The sequence below is a fragment of the Budorcas taxicolor genome, chromosome X (genome assembly GCF_023091745.1).
Source record: "Budorcas taxicolor isolate Tak-1 chromosome X, Takin1.1, whole genome shotgun sequence".
NCBI classification, from domain to species: Eukaryota; Metazoa; Chordata; class Mammalia; order Artiodactyla; family Bovidae; genus Budorcas; species Budorcas taxicolor.
The window spans coordinates 61,260,686-61,285,078 of NC_068935.1; the positions used below are offsets into that span (position 1 = coordinate 61,260,686).

General features: G+C 40.8%; 1 protein-coding gene across 1 annotated transcript in view; it reads right to left on the reverse strand.

Annotated features, from left to right (window-relative positions):
* Positions 1–3,029: 3,029 nt before the first annotated feature.
* Positions 3,030–24,393, reverse strand: part of LOC128069463 (phosphatidylinositol-binding clathrin assembly protein-like) — a 53,121-nt gene continuing 31,757 nt past the window's right edge. The window contains exons 9-11 of the mRNA XM_052662651.1: positions 16,920–16,999; positions 5,080–5,206; positions 3,030–3,038 (exon numbers count right to left, since the gene is read on the reverse strand). Of these exons, the coding sequence (XP_052518611.1) occupies positions 3,030–3,038; positions 5,080–5,206; positions 16,920–16,999 (216 nt within the window). The remainder of the gene's footprint in view (positions 3,039–5,079; positions 5,207–16,919; positions 17,000–24,393) is intronic.

Genomic DNA, 24,393 nt, shown 5'->3' on the forward strand with positions numbered 1-24,393 from the left:
CAAGGATTGAGAAGATGCAAGAAAGGTTTAACAAGGACCTAGAAGAAATAAAAAAGAGTCAATATATAATGAATAACTCAATAAATGAGATCAGAAACACTCTGGAAGCAACAAATAGCAGAATAACGGAGGCAGAAGATAGGATTAGTGAAATAGAAGATAGAATGGTAGAAATAAATGAATCAGAGAGGAAACAAGAAAAACGATTTAAAAGAAATGAGGACAATCTCAGAAACCTCCAGGACGATATGAAACGCTCCAACATTCGAATTATAGGAGTCCCAGAAGAAGAAGACAGAAAGACCATGAGAAAATCCTTGAGGAGATAATAGTTGAAAACTTCCCTAAACTGGGGAAGGAAATAATCACCCAAGTCCAAGAAACACAGAGAGTTCCAAATAGGATAAACCCAAGGCGAAACACCCCAAGACACATATTAATCAAATTAACAAAGATCAAACACAAAGAACAAATATTAAAAGCAGCAAGGGAAAAACAACAAATAACACACAAGGGGATTCCCATAAGGATAACAGCTGATCTTTCAATAGAAACTCTTCAGGCCAGGAGGGAATGGCAAGACATACTTAAAGTGCTGAAAGAAAATAACCTACAGCCCAGATTACTGTACCCAGCAAGGATCTCATTCAAATACGAAGGAGAAATCAAAAGCTTTACAGACAAGCAAAAGCTGAGAGAATTCAGCACCACCAAACCAGCTCTCCAACAAATTCTAAAGGATATTCTCTAGACAGGAAACACAAAAAGGGTGTATAAACCCGAACCCAAAACAATAAACTAAATGGTAACAGGATCATACTTATCAATAATTACCTTAAACATAAATGGGTTGAATGCCCCAACCAAAAGACAAAGACTGGCCGAATGGATACAAAAACAAGACCCCTCTATATGCTGCTTACAAGAGACCCACCTCAAAACAAGGGACACATACAGACTGAAAGTGAAGGGCTGGAAAAAGATATACCATGCAAATAGAGACCAAAAGAAAGCAGGAGTGGCAATACTCATTTCCGATAAAACAGACTTTAAAACAAAGGCTGTGAAAAGAGACAAAGAAGGCCACTACATAATGATCAAAGGATGAATCCAAGAAGAAGATATAACAATTATAAATATATATGCACCCAATATAGGAGCACCGCAATATGTAAGACAAATGCTAACAAGTATGAAAGGGGAAATCAACAATAACACAATAATAGTGGGAGACTTTAATACCCCACTCACACCTATGGACAGATCAACTAAACAGAAAATCAACAAAGAAACGCAAACTTTAAATGATACATTAGACCAGTTAGACCTAATTGATATCTATAGGGCATTTCACCCCAAAACAATGAATTTCACCTTTTTCTCAAGTGCTCATGGAACATTCTCCAGGATAGATCACATCCTGGGCCACAAATCTAAACTTGATAAATTCAAAAAAATCGAAATCATTCCAAGCATCTTTTCTGACCATAATGCATTAAGATTAGATCTCAATTACAGGAGAAAAACTATTAAAAATTCCAACATATGGAGGTTGAACAACACACTTCTGAATAACCAACAAATCACAGAAGAAATCAAAAAAGAAATCAAAATATGCATAGAAACTAATGAAAATGGAAACACAACAACCCAAAACCTGTGGGACACTATAAAAGCAGTGCTAAGAGGAAAGTTCATAGCAATACAGGCATACCTCAAGAAACAAGAAAAAAGTCAAATAAATAACCTAACTCTACACCTAAAGCAACTAGAAAAGGAAGAATTGGAGAACCCCAGAGTTAGTAGAAGGAAAGAAATCTTAAAAATTAGGGCAGAAATAAATCCATTAGGTGGAGCTGTGGCTTCGTGAACCAGCTGACAGAAAATATTTTTCAATTCTCTCTCTATCCTACCACTACTTGGAAACTTGTTTCAATCACAGAGATAGAGAAGCTCAGCGAAGCTAGTTATGAACTCCTGGGTTCATCAGTCCCCTTCCCACTCCTGTACGTGAGTGAATGGGCTCTTAATGAGCACACCAAAGACTTTGATTACTAAGCCCCTGGAGAGACCAAAGCCCAGGTCCCAGGTTGACTGCTGAATGGAGTACATGCAGGACAGACAGGAACAGCAGAGCAAAGGCTATAGAAACTGAGCTGCCACTGGGATCACAGGTCAAAGAAGCGGGCTAGAAGGTGTAGCTTAACCTGAACCAGGTCAAGTGTCTGCTAAAGCACAGATATCAACATCCTCCATAATTTGACCAGACCTAGGGTCTTTTAAATTAACAGTCAAACCATCCAGGATACATGTACACCCATGGCTGATTCATGTCAATGTACGGCAAAAACCACTACAATATTGTAAAGTAATGAGCCTCCAATTAAAATAAATTTTAAAAATAATTCAAAAAAATCCAGCCTCTCCCTCTGGCATTAAAACATGTATAATATCATATAAGAAACAAATTGCCAGTCCAGGTTCGATGCAGGATATAGGATGCTTGGGGCTGGTGCACTGGGATGACCCAGAGGGATGGTATGGGGAGGGAGGTGGGAGGGGGGTTCAGGATGGGGAACACGTGTACACCCTTGGCAGATTCACGTTTATGTATGGCAAAACCAATACAATATTGTAAAGTTAATAATAATAATAAATAAATGATAAAGGGTTAAAAAAATCCAGGATAAAATCCAAAATTAGTTGGCACATGAAGAACCATGAGAATCTCAACTTCCGTGGGAAAAAACCATTAACGGTCATGACATAGATGATGGAATTATCTGAAAAAGACTTTTAAAGTGGCTAGTACACAAACGCTTGCATGAGTAATCACGAACACTTGAAACAAAAGTTAAAATAGAAAGCATCAGCCAAGAAATAGAAGATACAGAGAAAAGCCAAACAGAACCTTCAGAACTGAAAAATATAATTAACTGGAATAAATAAATACCCAATGGAATGACTAATTATCAGAAGGGAGATGAAAAAGGAAAGATTCAGTAAAACTTTAGATAGACGAACACAAATCACTCATTCTGCAAAATAGAAAGAGAGAGATTTAAAGAACCAAACAGAGCCTCAAGGACCAGCTGGGACAACATCTAAAGCTCTAATATTTGTGTTATTAGAGTCACAGAAAGGGAAGAGGATCAGTGCAGTAATAATGGCAGGAAATGTTCCAAGTTTGAGAAAAGACAAAACCAAAGACTCAAGTTGTATGAACCTGAACACAATACCCCGCCCTGCAAATCCATGCCAAAGCAAAATCATAATCAAACTTCTCAAAATGAAACAGCAAAAATTTTGAAAAAATGATGCAACATCTCTGATTCTGATGACTATGTATTTTTTATCAGAATCACAGGGGCTATTAATAGCTTAATGAATATAAATTTGGCCCACATTATGTTGCTTCTTTATTTTGTGATTTTTTTTTCCCTTGAAACCCCAAACTTTCTTGCTAAACTCTTCCTAGGTGCATAGCCATATATTTGCTCAGTACATTTCAAAATTACTTCTTCCAAAATCCTATCAAAATTCTCATTCTTAAATGCAGCTCTGTTGCATATAAGGAGAACAAAGTTACTATGTACTCAGAGTGAATGTGCAGTTGGTTATATCATTGGAACAATTAAGTTTTAAAGCAAAATTGTGCAAAAATAGCAGGTACACATCATTTAAGTCCTTGGGGCCAGATGTGTTTTGGAATTTAGAATGTTTAACACATAGAACATGCTAGTAATACCCCACAGGGACTGAAATAGCACCCTGTAATGAAGCACACTAATATTTATTTTTGTACCAAAATGCAAATGCCAAATTCACATATGAATATTTACACTTAGTAAGATAAACAATGACTGTAGCCTCATTATAGTTCAAGTACAGTTCTGTGACCAAAAGCATTTGCTGCAAACTTAACAAATCTTGTTTCCCGGAGTTTTTTTAATTTTATATTTGCAGATAATTTATTGGGGACCCATATTTCAACCTTCAACTTATCAGCAACTCCTATCAATCATATCTGCAGATCGAGCTTCTCGAAATTTTTTCTTTAGAGCTACTGCCAACATTCTAGCATTCTAGACCAGATCATTCTAAATCTCTGGCCTGGATGACTTGAAAAGACTTCTAATTGACTTCCCTGATCTGTCTTATTTCCCTACTAATCATCTTCCACTCTCCTCCCAGACTAATCTTTCAAAACTGTAAAAAGGACTGTGTGGTAGCTTTGACTCCCTACTGCTTATATAACAAAGCCCAGATTTCTATACAAGTTCCTACAAGTTCCAGTAACTCTTTAAGCTCGAGCTTTATCTCTTGTTGCACCCATCATCCATGACAGTATGGCCATGCTAAACTACTCCGAGTTCCCAGAATAACCCACCAAGCTTCCATTTGCCAACCAGTTACTGTCACTCCACCTCATCTCCTTTTCCCTCACGTTCAGCTTCTTTATCAAAGTAACCCACACTCCCTGTGAAGTGTTCATTCCACTTGGAATAGTCAGTGCCTCTAATTGATGACATGTCTATCTACCCTTGCAGCCCCTGTATCTTGACCTGCCAGCCTGCTGCCTAAATGCCTAATAGATGCTCAAGAAATGTGGAGCAAAGCTGGGGAACTCTGTAGCTCTCTCCCCATCATGGAATCCACTCTTCCACAAAGAGGAAGAGTGAGCTCAACCTGTCTACAGCAAATGTTAGCAGAATACATAGATGGGATGGGAAGGGAGGTGGGAGGAGGGTTCAGGATGGGGAACACATGTACACCCATGGCTGATTCATGTCATTGTATGTCATTTAGAAAGTCTTTAAAAAAACTGATGAAAAAGAAAACATTTCTAGGAGTGCCTGGCAGTCCAGTGGTTAGGACTCAGTGCTTTCACTGCTGAGGGCCCAGGTTCAGTCCCTGGGTGGGGAAATAAGATCCCAAAAGCCATGCAGCGTGGGCAAATAAAAAAGAGAGAGAGAGAGAGAAGACATTTCTTGCTTGACCTACTTCCCTAATACAAATGTATATGCTACATGTATATATCAAAAAAGAAAGAAGGTAATAATACATCACAAATGTTACCATGTAGGAGATGGAAGGAATAGAAACTGGGTCCCAGATGGTTGATATGCAGGTGCAGTTACTCAGCTGCCAGTTCATTTCACTGGTCATTTCCATCTCTGAGGGTTGACACCACTTCACATCAGATCTAAAGGGCAATTGATAAATCAGCTCACTTTGGGAGATGACAAGTCTACCATGTAAACATCTAGTCAGGACATAGCCTTTGAGACAACGCTTATGCTCATCAATAGGTAAAAGATAATAGGAAGGAACCAGTAAAAAAGCTAAAAAAATAAAAGACTGTGGCTATTTTCTACATGAAATTAAGGTATCATTACAAAGCTACATATTTCAGCTTAGTTTTTATTTTATTTATTTTTTAAAATTTTATTTCAGTCGCTAAGTCATGTCAAACTCTGCAACCCCGTGGGCTGCCGTATCCCAGGCTTCCCTGTCCTTCACTATTTCCTGGAATTTGCTCAGACTCATGCCCATTGAGTCAGCGATACCATCCAGCCATCTCATCCTCTGTCATCCCCTTCTCCTCCTGCCCTCAATCTTTCCCAGCATCAGGGTCTTTTCCAATGAAAAGACCAGGTGCCAAAGTATTAGAGCTGTGTAACCTTGATTAAACAACTTAAACTCTTTCTTTATTTGTAAAATTTAGATAAACTATGATTCATATAATTAGAGTTATTAAGAGAATAAATAATGTAACACGTGTACCATTTTGTATAAATAAGAGAATATATACAGCAAAAAGGAAACAAACTCTTATTGAACTTTTACTAGGCTCTGTTAAGTGTTTTCACAATATTAAATATTTAGTTTTAATAATAACTATGTTTAGTAGGTATCATAAAGTCTTGTTTTATGGATGAGGAGACAAGACTCTCAGAGAGGGCAAATACCTTGCTCAAAGTCTTACAGTCAATTAGTGGCAGGCTTAGAAGCCCATATTCTATATCACTAGTAAAAGTTATTATCCCTGTTTTCTTCATCTATTTCAACTCCTCTACCAAATTATGTAATAATCTATTCTGCATACACTTTAGTTTTAATTCTAAGACACGTATCTTGTCTCTACAAGCTCATCTTTATTTTGTATTCATCATTTGATTTATTAAAATTTAGTTTTTATCCAAGTGATCCAGAGTTTAAAAAGTCAAATAGTGCTAAAAGACCTAAAACCAAAACACCAGTCATCACAAAAGCAGCCACTCTTTTCCTAATGGTATTTAATTCCATAATCCTAAAGAAGATGTTTATGCTACTATATCTTCCCCTCTCACCCCGCTATATCTTCACAATACAGGCCCCAACTCTAGAGCAAGACTGTCTGGGTACAAATTCCATTTCAGTCATTTCATATATGTACGTTGGAGAAGTTACAGAATCTGTGTATCTCAGTTTCTGCATATGTTAAATGTGGATTCACTGCATTCACTCTACAAATACCCATTCAATATCTAGTAGGTGCCAGGCAGTATCCTTAGTGTCTGAAATATATAAAACAGATGGAAATATTTGCTTTCATGGAGCTTATAATAAAGTGGAAATAATAACTTTCCCAAGTAGAAAGACTGAGTTATCATGTGTAAAATACTTAGGATGAACAGTATCTGGCTCAGAGGAAACAAATGTTAGCACCAAATAATATGTCATTTTGATTTTTTTCCCGGAGACCTGTCTACGTCCTTCTGTTCCATTCCAAATTGGCTTCTGTACAAGTAAATACAACCCTTGGACTTCCATTGTTATACTGGGAATTCCCTCCACCTCTTTAAGTAGGGCTCTCTGCTTCCCTGAAACCCATGTGTTCCTCTTTCTTAATTTAAGAAAACCTCTGTGGGATCACAGAGTGGATCTTCCTGTGGGATCACACACTGTGGGATCTTCCTCAGCAAAGGTTCTTGGTAGGCATTTTCTTTTTAAATGTTTGGGTGTCTGAATCTATCACTTATATTTCCTTGGGAGCTTGATTCCTCTTATTTCCTCACCTCTGATAGCAATTATTATCAACTCTACCTCCAAAATATGTCCCAGGGGCGTCCACTTTCCATTATACCCCCTGCATGACCACCATTCCAGTCAGAGTATTTCATGTGCACACTCAAAGCAGTCTGTACAGGTAGTGGGATTTTAAAATTTATTCCTGGATTTTATTTGTGAATATTTTATGTACAATTCTGATATCTATATTAATAAGTGAACTTAGTAGTTTCCATTCTTTGCTCTATCTTTATTGGGCTTTCATATTAAAGTTACAGACTTTCCTTGTGGCTCAGATGGTAAAGAATCCACCTGCAATGCAGGTAGACCTGAGTTCAATCCCTGGGCCAGGACGATCCCCGGCAAAGGAAATGGCAACCCACTCCAATATTCTGGCCTGGAGAATCCTATGGACAAAGGAGCCTGGCGGGCTACAGTCCATGGGGCTGCAAAGAGTCGGACATGACTGAGCAACTAACATTAAACTTATGTCATCTTCTAGACTGTATTGTAGATCGTCCCTCTTTTCAATAGCCTGGAATTGAAATCGCCTACTCTTCTCCAAGCCAGGCTTCAGCAATATGTGAACTGTGAACTTCCAGATGTTCAAGCTGGTTTTAGAAAAGGCAGAGGAACCAGAGATCAAATTGCCAACATCTGCTGGATCATCAAAAAAGCAAGAGAGTTCCAGAAAAAACATCTATTTCTGCTTTATTGACTATGCCAAAGCCTTTGACTGTGTGGATCACAATAAACTGTGGAAAATTCTGACAGAGATGGGAATACCAGACCACCTGACCTACCTCTTGAGAAACCTATATCCAAGTCAGGAAGCAACAGTTAGAACTGGAAACATGTATACTGTCATGTAAGAAATGAATCGCCAGTCTATGTTCGATACAGGATACAGGATGCTTGGGGCTAGTGCACGGGGATGATCCAGAGAGATGATATGGGGTGGGAGGTGGGAGGGGGGTTCATGATTGGGAACTCATGAACACCCGTGGTGGATTCATGTCAATGTATGGCAAAACCAATACAGTATTGTAAAGAAAAGTAAAAATAAAAATTAAAAAAATACAAAAAAAAAAAAGAACTGGACATGGAACAACAGATTGGTTCCAAATAGGAAAAGGAGTACGTCAAGGCTGTATATTGTCACCCTGCTTATTTAACTTATATGCAGAGTACGTCATGAGAAACACTGGGCTGGATGAAGCACAAGCTGGAATCAAAATTGCCAGGAGAAGTATCAATAACTTCAGATATGCAGATGACACCACCCTTATGGCAGAAAGTGAAGAGGAACTAAAAAGCCTCTTGATGAAAGTGAAAGAGGAGAGTGAAAAAGTTGGCTTAAAGCTCAACATTCAGAAAACTAAGATCATGGCATCCAGTCCCATCACTTCGTGGCAAATAGATGGGGAAACAGTGGAAACAGTGTCAGACTTTATTTTGAGGGGCTCCAAAATCACTGCAGATGGTGATTGCAGCCATGAAATTAAAAGACGCTTACTAATTGGAAGGAAAGTTATGACCAACCTAGATAGCATATTCAAAAGCGGAGACATTACTTTGCCAACAAAGGTACGTCTAGTCAAGGCTATGGTTTTCCCAGTAGTCATGTATGGATGTGAGAGTTGGACTGTGAAGAAGGCTGAGCACCGAAGAATTGATGCTTTTGAACTGTGGTGTTGAAGAAGACTCTTGAGAGTCCTTAGGACTACAAGCAGACCAAACCAGTCCATTAAAAGAGATCAATCCTGGGTGTTCATTGGAAGGACTGATGCTAAAGCTGAAACTCCAATACTTTGGCCACCTCATGCGAAGAGTTGACTCATTGGAAAAGACCCTGATGCTGGGTGGGATTGGGGGAAGGAGAAGGGGACGACAGAACATGAGATGGCTGGATGGCATCACCGACTCGATGCACATGAGTTTGGGGAAACTCCGGGAGTTGGTGATGGACAGAGAGGCCTGGCGTGCTGCAATTTATGGGGTCACAAAGAGTCGGACACGACTGAGCAACTGAACTGAACTAAACTGAACTCTTTTAAGGATAGATAAAGCTCAACTTCGTGCGACAATGGGCCTATGCATGTTTCTGCTTCTTCTTGGATGAATTCTGTCATTATATTTAATTTGGAAAACCATCAATTTTCTTTAGATTTTCAAATATGTTGTTACCAAACAGTTGAACAAACTATTGATGTATAATTGTTTTAATCTCTCCTACATCTGTGGTTATGTCAGCCCTCTTATTCCTCATCTTGCATACATTCTCATTTCGGTTTAATCAGAGGAGCTTATTTTATTGCACTTTAAATCAGTGTTTTGGATTTATTATTCCTGCAATTTTATTAATTTAAGATTTTATCTTTATAAATTTTATCTCCCTAATATATTTTTATTAGTTTAGATGTTTTTTCTTAAGATAAATTTAAGTTCTTATTAATTTATCTTTTTTAACAATGATGATTTTTTTTTCCTATTCAGCTTTCACATTGCCCCATTAACTCTGATATTAAGTTCTCTTTTTCATTACCTCCAGAACTAGACAGCATATTAAAAGGCAGAGACATCACTTTGCCAACAAAGGTCCATATAGTCAAAGCAATGGTTTTCCAGGAGTCATGTATGGATGTGAGAGCTGGACCATAAAAAAGGCTGAGCACTGAAGAATTGATGGTTTCGAACTATGGTGCTAGAGAAGACTCTTTAGAGTCCCTCGGACTGGAAACAGATCAAACCAGTCCATCCTAAAGGAAATGAACCCTGAATACCCACTGGAAGGACTGATGCTGAAGCTGAAGCTCCAATACTTTTGCTACCTGATGTGAAGAGCTGACTCAGAAAAGATTCTGATGCTGGGAAAGATTGAAGGTGGGAGGAAAATGGGGCTCAGAGGATGAGACGGTTGAATGGTATCACCGACTCAATGACATGAGTTTGAACAAATTCCAGGAGATAGTGAAGGACAGGGAAGTCTGGTGTGCTGCAGTCCATGGAGTTGCAAAGAGTTGGACACGACTTAGCGACTGAAGGACAAACATACTTGATAACTTCCCTTTTGATTTCCTGTTTGGCCAAAGGATTGTGTTCTATGCTTAGTTGCTCAGCTGTGTCTGACTCTTTTCAACCTGTGGACTGTAGCCCACCAGGCTCCTCTGTCAATTGGGATTCTTCAGGCCAGAATACTGGAGTGGATTGCCATACCCTCCTCCAGGGGATCTTCCCAACCCAGGGATTGAAACCAGGTCTCCCACACTGCAGGCAGATTCTTTACCATCTGAGCCACCAGGGAAGCCCAACATGTCCTGCAATTCGCATTAATTCTTGCAAAAGGATTACTGATTCATTCAGATTTTCATGGTCAACTTTTCATTAATTAGATATAATTTTATTGGATTATGATAAAATGTAGCCCATAAAATTCTTTGTTTGTTTTTAAGATTTTCTTTGGGATTCCTTGGAAGAAAATGAACATTGTGTGTGTGTGTGTATGTGGGTATATGCACTTAGGTTTCTTATTTATTTATTAGGTATAATTTAAATTCAGATATGTCTTTCCTTATGTTTTGTCTACGAGATTTGTCCAACAATGAACGAAGTCATTGAAACTACCCATTATAACTGTACTTTTCTCAAGCTCCCCATGCATTTCTAATAGCTTTTGCTTTAAGTATTAAGCTTTGTGTATACACTATTAAGACTGTTATATCTCCCGAAATAGTGTCTTATTCTGTTGAGTGCTTTTAAACTTACATTCTACACCATTTCTTGTTAATATCATCAGTTCGGCCTTCCTCTGATTTCCATTTGCCTATTTTGTTTTTGTTTTGTGTGTGTGTGTGTGTGTGTGTGTGTGGCAATTTTTTGGCAAAAAAAATGTAGGGAATCACTCACTGAAGTAACACTGATTACCTTACAATGCTGAGGAGCTCCAACTGGCAGTTTTATTGTCTTTGTTTAATAAAGTAATAAAATAAGTATCATTCATTTACTGCAGTTTCTACCATAAAGCAAGAAAATAACCAAGAATACAAAGAACTACAAAGAATGCCAATATATAAGACATGCTTAGCCAAAGAAGAGCCTTCAGACAAACCATGAAGGGTTAAATCAAAGTAAAAAATAACCTTTTTTTCTAGGTGCTATGCTCATCAGTCCCTTCCTCTAACATGTATTTATTGGCTGTCTTTTTAAAAAATAACTCACCTGTTAGCTGCACTTTCTCCAAAGCTAAGATCTGTTTTATAAAACAAACACAAATTTCACATTATTTTTATGTAAATACTCCTATTAAAATGCATATAAATATATATGTAAAATATTAGTTTAAAAATAGATGCTTACTTTCTACAAGGCTAACAACTGAACCGTCCAGGTCATTTGCTATGACGTTTTCATTTTGCCGTCTGGCTTCAACACGTTTGGGGGCTTGTGAAGGCAATATTGGTTGTCATATAGCACAGAGAAAAGAATCTGAAAATAAGAATCAGACGAAAACCTAAACCAAATTTCCATTAATACAGTAATGATATATTTATATTTATACCTTCCCATTACAAAGTAACAGGACTTTAAATTACTAGGCTAATTAGTATAAATAAGGTCATTTAAAATTATTTGTTAAATTTAAATTGAGCACTTGTTATGTGCTAGACACTGTACTAGGTGCTAAAGATACAGCTGTGAATAAAGAAGATAAAAATCTCTGCCTTCATTTAGCTTACGTTCCGTTGGAGACCAGCAATAACCAAGATGAAGTACGTAACATGTTAAAGTGCAAGTCGCTCAGTCGTGTCCCACTCTTAGCGACCCCATGGACTGACTATACAGTCCATGGAATTATCCAGACTAGAATACTGGAGTGGGTAGCTGCTCCCTTCTCTAGAGGATCTTCCCAATCCAGGGAATGAACCCAGGTCTCCCGGATTGCAGGCAGGTTCATTACCAGCTGAGCCACCAGGAAAGCCCAAGAATACTGGAGTGTGTAGCCCATCCCTTCTCCAGTGGATCTTCCCAACCCAGGAATTGAACTGGGGTCTTCTGCATTGCAGGCAGTTTCTTTACCAGCTGAGCTACCAGGGAAGCCCACATAACATGTTAGATGGTAATAAGTGCTAAGGAAAAAATAGCAGGGAAAGGAATATATGTTAGTGGGAGAGTGGGCATTTAAATTTTAGACAAGAAAGGCTCACTGAGAAGGGGACTTTTACATAAAGACCTGAAGCTTGTAAAGAGTGACCCATGCAAATCCACCAGAAGGAACAGCATGAACAGCCCTGAAGAAACACTTTGCTTGGTGTATTTGAGGAACAGTGACTCCAGTGTATCTGGAGTCAAAGTGGTCAGAGTCAGAAGGTGATGAAGGGGTTTGTAAGGAATTGGTTTTCACTCTGAGGCTACCATCTCAGCCCAAGGTCTCTGAGATGGGAAAGTCACTGGAGGGATTTGAACAGACATAATCTCTCTGACTACAAGGAGATCCAACCAGTCCCTTCTAAAGGAGATCAGTCCTGGGTGTTCACTGGAAGGACTGATGTTGATGCTGAAACTCCAATACTTTGGCCACCTGATGCGAAGAGCTGACTCATTGGAAAAGGCCCTGATGCTGGGAAAGATTGAGGGCAGGAGGAGAAGGGGATGACAGAGGATGAGATGGTCGGATGGCATCACCAACTCAATGGGCATGAGTTTGAGTAAGCTCCAGGAGTTGATGATGGACAGGGAGGCCTGGCATGCTGTGGTTCATGGGGTCACAAAGAGTCAGACACGACTGAGTGACTGAACTGAACTGAATCTCTCTGACTTGTACTTTAATGGGATCATTCTGATTGGTATATAAAGAATGGACCGCAGAGGGCAAGGGTAGAAGCAGAAAGCCCTTGCAGTAGTGTAGGTGATGGTAACTCTGACTACAGTGGTAGCACCAGAGATAGTAACACATGGTCAGCTTTTACGTACGTTTTGAAGGTAAAGTCAAAACATTCCCTCATGTATTGGATGTGGGTGTGTGACAGAAAGAAAGGAATCAAGATGACTCCAAGCCTGAGTTGCATTGGCTCTAGTCACATTCTTCCTAGAAGAAATGAGTCGCTATTTGCCATTAACTGACATGGGGAAAAACCATGGATAAAGGAGGCTTGGGGTCAAGGGTCAGAAGCTTAATTTTGGACACATGGAGTTTGGGAACCCTACTAGATGTTCAAGTGCTACCACAGAATGGACACTTGGATATACAAACCTGGAGTTCAGGAGCAGTGGCTGCAGCTGGGAGTTCTTATCATGTAAATGGTATTCAAGGCCATTGGTTTGGATGAGGTCATCTAGGGAATGAGTGTATATGGATAAAGAAGAGAGATGAGCAGGAATCAGTGGAAAACAGTCTAAGGTAGGCAAGAGTTAGACAAGAAGAAAACCAACAGGGAAACTGAAGAAAGTGTATCAAAGAAGAGGGAGTCATGAATCATGTCCAGTAAGATGAAGGCTGAGAAATTACCACTTTATTTGCAACCTAGAGGCCACTGGTAACTTTGACTAGAGCCATTTTAGTGGTATGGTGAGAACAAAACCCTCATTAGTGCTACACAACTATTAAAGTATCAATACTTAAAATAGTTTAAGAGAAAATAGGGAAAATGTGAACACACCTTTCTTAACTACAAGAACAAGCAGACAAAATAATCAGTGAAAATACAGAGGATTGAACAACAGAATTAAAAACCTCAGCAGGACACAGTTTTCAAGTGCACATGGAACATCTACCAAAAATCATGGTTATATACTGGTCCATGAGGCAAGTATCAACAAATTTCCGAAGTACTAAAGTATAGAGAAGGTGCTCTGACATAGTGCAAGTAAGCTATACTTCAATAACTACAAAAAAGGTAATTAGAAGGGTCTCATATACATGAACTTTTAAATATATACTTTTTTTATTTTTTATTTATTTATTTATTTTTATTGTATTGGTTTTGCCATACTTCTAAGTAACACATGGGCCAGGTCTTGTTCTAAGCATTCTACATTTATATTGACTCTTTTATCTTGACAGGAACCTTCTGAGGATAAGGATGCTGAGTCACAAAGCGGTTAAGTCACATAGTCCATGAATGACAGAGTGAAAATTAAATTCAAGTACTCTGGTTCCATGGCCAGTATTTTTATTTCACAGTGACTGAAGAGGAAAAGTAGTTTCAGCTGGCCACAGGGTTTTTGACACAACTGGCTCAAGAAACAAGCATCAGGCAACCAAGGCTAAGTGCTCAAGACAGCATGGGCAGAGATCACTAGAAGCCAGTTTTGGGCTGTTGGGACTCAGGCAGAGACATTACTTTGCAGAAAAAGGTCCATCTAGTCAAAGCTATGGTTTTTCCAGTGGTCATGTATAGATGTGAGAGTTGGACTATAAAGAAAGCTGAGTGCCGAAGAACTGATGCTTTTGAACTGTGGTGTTGGAGAAGACTCTTGAGAGTCCCTTGGACTGCAAGGAGACCAAACCAGTCCACCCTGAAGGAAATCAGTCCTGAATATTCATTGGAAGCACTGATGCTGAAGCTGAAGCTCCAATACTTTGGCCACCTGATGTGAAGAACTGACTCATTTGAAAAGACCCTGATGCTGGGAAAGATTGAAGGCGGGAGGAGAAGGAGATAATAGAGGATGAGATGGTTGGATGGCATCACCGACTCAATAAACATGAGTTTGAGCAAGCTCTGGGTGTTGGTGATGGACAGGGAGGCCTGACATGCTGCAGTCCATGGGGTCGCATAGAGTCAGCCATGACTGAGTGACTAACACTTTTATGTTTAACCTTCTTAAAAGCACTAATGATTCCCAAACCATAGGGCCTCAGAAAAAGTCCTTAGTTTGGAAATGAAGCAAATGTCTACTATACATATAGTGTTACTCAAAGGACTTACGTTCATCATAGTTTTGGTCAAAGTCACCCATTGAAAATGCAGAAAGTGTGTCCATTGAGAAAACATATACAAAAGAAAAATAAAAAAAACCATCATTTAAAATAGACACAGTTTAAGTCTTCAAGTTAAATTAAGAGCAAGCAAATTTTAATACATATAAACCCCATGAGAGTGTACCTCATTACTACAGGAATTTTTGTCTAGCATAGAAGGCCAAGTAATATCACTGAAATACAATCAACCATTAAAAAAAACAGGATATGGCTGATTATGTGCAGTCATGTACCAGTAAATGTACAACAACCAGCTATCTAGGAAAAGGCCTGTTTTGTAGCGTCTGTCCATTTATTTCTGTGGTATAATGCTTCCATCACAGACAATTACAAGTTACCACTGTGTCATCAACTAGCTTCCAGATTTCACAAGACAATAGCAGTTGGGCTCCTGCAAGCTGGTCTGAGCTGTATCCTGTATACTCACTGAGTATAAGGCTAACTAACCTTTGGAATTCCCTGGTAAGCAAGACTTGCTCCACGTACAGACATCACACTTGATTTATGTATGTATTATGTGTTTACTTTTTAACACTTATCTTTTAAGTAGTATTTGCAGGTACAAAATTCAGAAATTTAAAAAGGGATACAGTGAAGACTCGCTCACCGATCTCTTTCCATTTTATTCATTTCTCAGATATCCTTCCAGGAATATTCTTTAAGAAATTAAAGAAATATATATGCTTTCTTTTTTGGTGTTAAAAAGAATAAGCAGTAGCATACTATACACTCTTTCCCACCTTGCGCACTTTCTATTGAACACTAGAAAATACATGTATTTTACAATACATGTTGGAGGTCATTCCATTCCAGTGCCCCTTATAGAGGGTCATTTTGTTATTACAATGTTGTAATGTTTATATGACATTTCACAACTATGAATATATATATGGGATAACTTCCTAGAAATGAAGTCGCTAGGTCAAAGATTGCTTTAGGAAGAGGCGGCAGATATAGTGAGTGGTTAGGAAATTAAAGAATTAAAGATTCTAATCCTGCCCTCAATTATCACTGACATAATCATAGAACAGAGTCATATCACCTGAAAACCAGACTTTGCTTGCTGAGGTTCTCACAACTGGACTGTTTGTTATGGAGGGAATCAGTGCATGCTGCCTGCTAAAGAGATCACAGGAAAGATGAGTCATGCTAGGCAATCAAGAGAGATACAAATATCCTACCTGGCTGAGCCTGCATTTCTTTCATTTATTTATCTATCCATCCTATTATATACTAACTACATACCTACCTATGATAAAGAGATAATTAATAGTCAACAAACTTGTCTAGTAGAGGTTGATAGTATAAATCAAATATAATTAACATAACCTTAAAAAGTGGACTGAATGAATAATACATGACTCTGATAGAAATCTTTGAACAATACTGAAAAGGACAAAACAGGAAGCTGAAATCAACCATGATTATTCTACTCAGAAATAGCTAACATGAATATTTTGAAGTGATGCACCTCAAAGTTTATATTTATTTGTATGTATGTAGAGGAGTACATGTATGTTTGTGGATAAACAGTTTGCCATACCATTAAATAATCATCCACAACAGTTAATTCTGCCTAGCAGAGTCCCTAAAGGAAGAAATCAAATTCTTCAAAGAGAGGTTCTTCTAGGGCCAACTTATGACTTTGAGAATCATTCAGTATAACAAAAGATGTTCCTCTGGGAAGCAGACAACTCTGTGAAGAGTATGGAGTCCCACAAAAGATTGAAAACCTCTATTCCATATTATCATTAAAAAATGGCTGTATACTATTTCACCATATTTAAAGCCCAAATTTTCTTTAGTCAATCAGATGTTGCTAAACTGAGACAAATTATTTAGATGAAAACAAAATTAATCTATATTATGAGAATTATCAACTTACCCATAAGGAGGTAGAATGTCATGTTTGTCCTCCAGAGAAGCCAAATGCTGTTTTAGTGCTTCGAGTAAACTGTAGGGTGCCTAAAGATAATTAGGAAAAAGTTTGTTTCTTGATAGTTATTAGCAAATTCAGACTCTTGGATATCATGAAAAGGTTCTGAAAAACAATTAGGACACCTGTCCAGCAAATGATTAAAGTGAAATTATTGCTACAAGTAAATTCATTTTTAAAAGTAGCATTTTGGTATGAAATCAGATTTTCAGACTATGCTTTTACATACCTTTTTAAAGAAACAACAAAAAAGTCTCTTAAGATGATCAAACGGCTGCTAAAATACGTCTCCTTTGGAAACGACACTGGGCTTGAAATTATTCATTACTTATGGTTCTTTCATGAGTCACTAGATTATTAGATAAATTTCAGTGAAACATTAAGCCTAGTGGGGAAGAGGGAGAGGAGGCGAGAAGAAAACAGAGAGACAGAGAAAGAAACACAGCAGGGAACAGAGAAGCTCATTCATGGTCTCTGGTCTCCCCTGGAATGTCATCTTCTCAACCAGGATTTCCTTGGGTGTCCTAGAGAAAACAGTACCTACCAACAATCTCTTTACCATCACCATCTTTTCTTTTCCTTCATGGCAATGATCATCCTTGAAATTATAGGTTTCATTCTGTGTATGTTTATTGCCTGTCTCCTTGCAGTAAAATATAAAACTCTAAGGGACTGCTGTTGAAGCTGAAACTGTAATACTTTGGCTACCTGATGCAAAGAGATGACTCATTGGAAAAGACCCTCATGCTGGGAAAGATTGAAGGTGGGAGGAGAAGGGGGCGATAGAGGATGAGATGGTTGGATGGCATCACCAGCTCAATGGACATGAAAGTGCAAGTGAAAGTGCAGTCTCTCAGTCGTGTCCGACTCTTTGCAACCCCATGGACTGTAGCCTACCAGGCTCCTCTGTCCATGGGATTCTCCAGGCAATAGTACTGGAGTGGATTGTCATTCCCTTCTCCAGGGGATCTTCCCAACCCAGGAATCGAACCCAGGTCTCCCGCATTGTAGACAGGCGCTTTACCGTCTGAGCCATCATGAATGTACCATGAGTTTGGGTAAACTCTGGGAGGTGGTGATGGACAGGGATGGACTGGCATGCTGCAGTCCATGGGGTGGCAAAGAGTCGGACACAACTGAGCGATTGAACTGAACTGAACTGAAAAAGACAGTGATTTTGTCTGTTCATTGATGAATCTTGGTGTTTAGCATATAATAACTGCTTAATTGGTATTTGCCAAATGAATGTGGATGCACTCTTTCATTTTCCACTTCAATTAAAGATGGGAGAAGTGTGCTTCTTACATAAGGTCAATTCCCAACCAGGGTTCTGTGTGTCCCAGCATGTCTCCCCGATCCAATCACTCACTCCTCAAGAAGAGTTTGTTAATAAACTACTAGAAACCACCAGGCACAAAGAATACAGCAGGTCTCACTACCTGGGGTATGGGAGAGGAGAGATATCAAATAACCGAACGAATAAATGTCAAACAAAAGCTGTGAAAAGTACTATGAAGGAGAGGTACATGATACTTGGTGTTTAGGTGAATCTGATCAAGTGAGGGATGGCAGACAAGCAAGCTTAACAACGTAACAGCTGAGCTGAGAGCTGAGGGAGAAAAGTAGGATGGTATGAAATGAATGAGGATGACAGGGGGGCATATGGCACAGACCACAAACAAAGGTGAACTATGTTGCCAGGGCAGGGAGAGCCAAGGGGAGCGTGGAGGAGATGAAACTGGGAGGGTTTTCGATGGTGCAAGACCTTAAACTCATGTCAACATTGTGGCGTTTGGACATTAACTTGAAAATTGTTGTTGTTTTTCAGTCGCCAAGTCAGGTCCAACTCTTGGAGACCCCATGGACTGCAGCATGCCAGGCTTCCTTGTCACTCACCATCTCCCAGAGTTTTCCCAAGTTCATGTCCATTGCATCAGTGATGCCATCCAGCCATCTCATCCTCTGTCGCCCTCTTCTCTGCCTGTTCTCAATCTTTCCCAGCATCTGGGTCTTTTCCAATGATCCAGCTATTTGCATCAGGGAGCCAAAGTACTGGAGCTTCAGCTTCAGTATCAGTCCTTCCAATGAGTATTCAGGGTTGATTTCCTTTAAGATTGACTGGTTTGATCTCCTTGCAATCCAAGAAACTCTCAAGAATCTTCTCCAGCATCACAGTTCAAAAGCATCAATTCTTCAGCACTCTGCCTTCTTTAAGGTCCAGTTCTCACAACTGTACATGATTACTGGAAAGACCATGGCCTTGACTATTTGGACCTTTGTCAGCAAGGTGATGTCCTTGGTTTTCAACACACTGTTTAGGTTTAAAACTAAATATTAAAATAATTAAGATCATGGCATCTGGCCCCATCACTTCATGGCAAATAGAAGGGGAAAAGGTGGAAGCAGTGACAGATTTCCTACACTTGGGCTCTAAAATCACTGCCCAAATTCCAGATGTTCAAGCTGGAGTTTGAAAAGCCAGAGGAACCAGAGATCAAATTGCCAACATCCACTGGATCATCGAAAAAGCAAGAAAGTTCCAGAGAAACATCTACATCTGCTTTATTGACTACGCCAAAGCCTCTGACCATGTGGATCTCAACAAACTGTGAAAAATTCTTCAAGAGATGAGAATACCAGACCACCTGACTTGCCTCCTGAGAAACCTGCATGCAGGTCAAGAAGCAACAGTTAGAACTGGACATGGAACAATGGACTGGTTCCAAAGTGGGAAAGGAGTACATCAAAGCTGTATATTGTCACCCTGCTTATTTAATATATTCAGAGTACATCATGCAAAAGGCTAGGCTGGATGAAGCACAAGCTGGAATCAAGATTGCCAGGAGAAATATCAGTAACCTCAGATATGCAGATGACACCATCCTTATGGCAGAAAGTGAAGAGAACTAAAGAGCCTCTTGATGAAAGTGAAAGAGGAGAGTGAAAAAGCTGTCTTAACACTCAACATTCAGAAAACAAAGATCATGGCACCTGGTCCCATCACTTCATTGCAAATAGATGGGGAAACAGTGGAAACAGTGTCAGACTTTATTTTGGGGGACTCCAAAATCACTGCAGATGGTGACTGCAGCCATGGAGTCAAACACCCTTGCTTCTTGGAAGAAAAGCTATGACTAACTTAGATAGCATATTCAAAAGCAGAAACATTACTTTGCCAATAAAGGTCCGTCTAGTCAAGGCTATGGTTTTTCCAGTAGTCATGTATGGATGTGAGAGTTGGACTATAAAGAAAGCTGAGCACCAAAGAACTGATGCTTTTGAACTGTGGTGTTGGAGAAGACACTTGAGAGTCCCTTGGACTGCAAGGAGATACAACCAGTCAATCTTAGAGGAAATCAGTCCTGACTATATATTGGCAGGACTGATGCTAAAGCTGAAGCTCTAATACTTTGGCCACCTGATGCAAAGAACTGACTCATTTGAAAAGACCCTGATGCTGGGAAAGATTGAAGGTGGGAGGAGAAGGGGACAACAGAGGATGAGATGGTTGGATGGCATCACTGACTCAATGAACATGAGTTTGAGTAAACTCTGGGAGTTGGTGATGGACTGGGAAGCCTGGCATGCTGCAGTCCATGGGGTTGCAAAGAGTCAGACACGCCTCTTTGAACAACTGAAGTGAAAATCACTGCAGATGGCAACTGCAGTCATGAAATTAGAAGACGATTGTTCTTGGCAGGAAAGCTATGACAAACCTAGACACCTTGAGAATACTGGATGACTACTGGACGGCTTTGAAGTGAGGAGTGAAATGATCAGATCTGTATTGTGAAAGTTCTCAGACCAGCATCCTGGTTGCATTGCATAAAGCAAAGTACATGGACGTGGAGCAGCGGAGAAGTGAGTTGAAGCTACATTCTTGAGCTTACGGTGGCAGAGACCAACCCTAATGCGGCTGAACTAGCAGCTGGAAAAGGGTTTAATGAAGGAAGTGTTCACAGAGGTGTGGCAGGGCTAAGGGGCCATTCTGAGAGCAACAGGGATAATGGCACAAAAGTTATCAAGAAGGGCAACACTCATCCTCCAATTAAATTTAAAAAAATAATTTTATAAAAGAAAAGAAAAGCAGCAAACACATGAGTCTGAGAAGACTCAGAGGAGGCTGGGATGATGCAGCGAAGCAGAAATCTGTTCAGAGGAATTTCCCATCACACCAAATACGGGGACAAGGAGAAGACTTCCCCACAGACGCTTCTTAAACACATGGGCACTCTCAGCACAAAGGAATTGGAGAGTCTGTCCCTAGCCACAGGCCACAGGCCCCTGAGCAGCAGGGAGACCAGGAGGTCTGGAGTCCAGGGTGAGCTTCAAATGTTCAAACATACAAGATGGGAAAAAAGAGGGAGAGGGACCCCAAAATGATCAGAGGACTGCCAACATCAGCAGGGCAAACACACATGTACGGCAAAGGCACAAAGCATTTCTGGATCAGTCAGTCAGTCATTCAACAAACACATAACAAAATTATTAACAGAGAGAAGTTGCCATTCCTTGCACAATGTGGGTTGGAAACATTCTTTTTTCATCCAATTTGCTTTCCAACGATTCTAGAAGAAGGGTAGGCGGGAGGCTGTCAGAGCTCTTCTGGGAAGCACCCAGTAGCCCTCTGCCCACCAAAACCATGGCCATGCCATCTAGTACGTCCCCCCGAGTTTGGGCTCCTGGAACTCTGCTGAGGAGTGCAGCCCAGGTTTGAAGTGCTTGGGTGAAAAACGAATCACAAGCAGAGGAGCCGATGCATGAGTTTTGGGGGAGTTGAACCCAACACGAATGAAAGAGCGGGGCAGGGTGGCAAGAAAAGGAGTAGACCCAGACAGACACAATGGACAGCCACTCATGGAAGGATGCTCCATGAGCCGGAGATGGGGTAGAGACCGAGGAGGAAGGATCAGCCAAGGAAGTGAGGTAGACACCTCTTCAGAAAATGGAAGGGTTTGGCTGAGCCTGAACGTGGGGAGCGTGCACTTAACATTTCCCTTCCTCGACGTAAAGTCAAGATTGTCAGAAGCATGAGAGAAACTGGCTAAGCAATGCAGAGGTGCAGAGGAAGACCTCCGCAGCCTTGCAGGGGTCGAGCATCAAGACTGACTGCAAACGCTTCTCCCAAGAGCGCATGGACCTCTCTCAAGGGGGCTGACCGAGGGGGCAAAGAGGAGGAATGAAGGAAGACCTCATCTTGAACTTTGAATCAAGATATCTTCAGAGGAGTCAGGGGACCATTCTTCTGGCTCTTTTCAAATGTGATCCATTGAATTAAAAGATCAAGTGACTCCCCGCCTCCCTCCCATCCCAGAGAGCCTTCCATCTCAGTCCATCCTGGGCTTTCCAAAACGCCCCAGAAAGCACATGCCCAGGGAGCAGCTCAGCCAGACCAAGGCCAGGACAGATGACTGTGCTGGCTGAGGGCCTGAAGCCAGTGTGCTGATAAGGAATCCCTTGCAGTAAAAGCAGCTGATTCACGGAGCAAGGAGTGGAGACCTGCGTGACGCTTGAACAACAAAGAGCCTCGCCTGACTTCTGCAGTCTCTCTGCCAGCCATCGATTTTGGTTTTTGATTCAGGTGTCCTGGGGATCCTAGGAACCAGGCAGAGTGGAAATAAGGAAGACAGAGGAGGGTCGCATGGGAAGGAAGGACCTCTAACCAGGGGCTGTCTTGTCCAGATGGGTCCCTCCTCCAGAGCTCCGGCTGCAGGCACTGAGCACTGAAAGGGGCCAAGGCCAAGACGCCAAAGCCCAGTTCAACTGAAGCTTGTCTGTGCTGCCATGATGGGCCAGTTCAACTGAAGCTGGTCTGTGTCACCACGTTGGGCTGCATGGGAACCGTTCCCACCTTTGCCACTACCCTCAAGGAAGGGAGGTCAAGGCAGAGAAAGTCAGAGGATGATATCTGGGGAGATATCACTAATTATAGTGACTCTGGGCAATGAAATCCCATCTTCTCCTCTACTAAGGCAGACATTCTCATCGTTTCTCTGTCTGGTTAGTGGAATTCTCATTCGGGAAGCTGTGCCTTATTGCATCCAACAGTGGTTCCCATTGTGGACCATTTGATGGGGTTCAATGTCTGTGAGGAAACTGACCACTTTGGTACCTCTCCGCACATGAATGAATGCTTGTGAAGACACGTATGTTTCCCTCAAAGGTTTTTGAGAAGTCATCAGATAAGACACTCCCTCCTTCTCCTGATGCCAAACTCAACATTTCTTTGCAGCTGCAATGATCCTGTCCTCCCAAGGTCCATTGGGTTTTTTCTTCACAAGCTTCCCCCCGTACATGCCTGACCACCTCCCATTCCTCCAGTCTCAACCAAGGCAGCTCTGCAACACCAGAGTCAGGCAGCAGGTTGTGCTAGAGTTAAGGACCTGACTTATGGGATGGGGAGACCTGGGGGACAGCCATGGAAGTTCTGAGTCCCCAGATTCCCCAGAAGGCTCTGAACTTGAAGAAGCTTCCTCCTCCTCCCTTGCTGGAGATGATATGGAGAGCACTACCCACCCCTCTCCAAGTTACATGCCTCATCAGGATATGTCCTCACCCCTTCCTGGCCTCTAGGCCTCTAACTAGAGTTAAGTCACAGCATTGCCAGCTGGGGACATGCCTCCACCTACAGTCCAGTCAAAACAGTAAAAATAAACAAGATCACCTCCTAGGAGGATTGCAGAAATCCATGCCAATCTTAAAAGTAAAGAGGATGCAGGGGTGATGGTCCCTACTGTATCTCCATATAATTCACCAGTATGGCCCCCAAACCAGGCAGGCCCTGAAGAATGACAAACTGCACCATAATCAATCAAGTAGTAACCCAGTTGCAGCCACTATAGTTTCTTTGGTTTTTGTTGCTGTTGTTCAGTCGCTCAGACGTGTCCGACTCTTTGCAACCCCATGAACCACAGCGCGCCAGGCCTCCCTGTCCAACTCCCAGAGTTTACCCAAACTCAGGTCCATTGAGTCGGTGATGCCATCCAACCATATCATCCTCTGTCGTCCCCTTCTCCTCCTGCCTTCAAACTTTCCCAGCATCAGGGTCTTTTCTAATGAATCAGCTCTTTGCATCAGGTGGTCAAAGTATTGGAGTTTCAGCTTCAACATCAGTCCCCCCAATGCACACTCAGGACTGATCTCCTTTAGGATGGACTGGTTGGATCTCCTTGCAGTCCAAGGGACTCTCAAGAGTCTTCTCCAACACCACAGTTCAAAAGTATCACTTCTTCAGTGCTTAGCCTTCTTTATAGTCCAGCTCTAACAGCCATACATGGCTACTGGAAAAACCAAACCTTTGACTCTACAGACCTTTGTCGGAAAAGTGATGTCTCTGCATTTTAATACACTATCTAGGTTTGTCATAGCTCTTCAGTAGATGTAGGTTAATGTAGTCTCAGGAACATGGTATGTGGCTAACAGT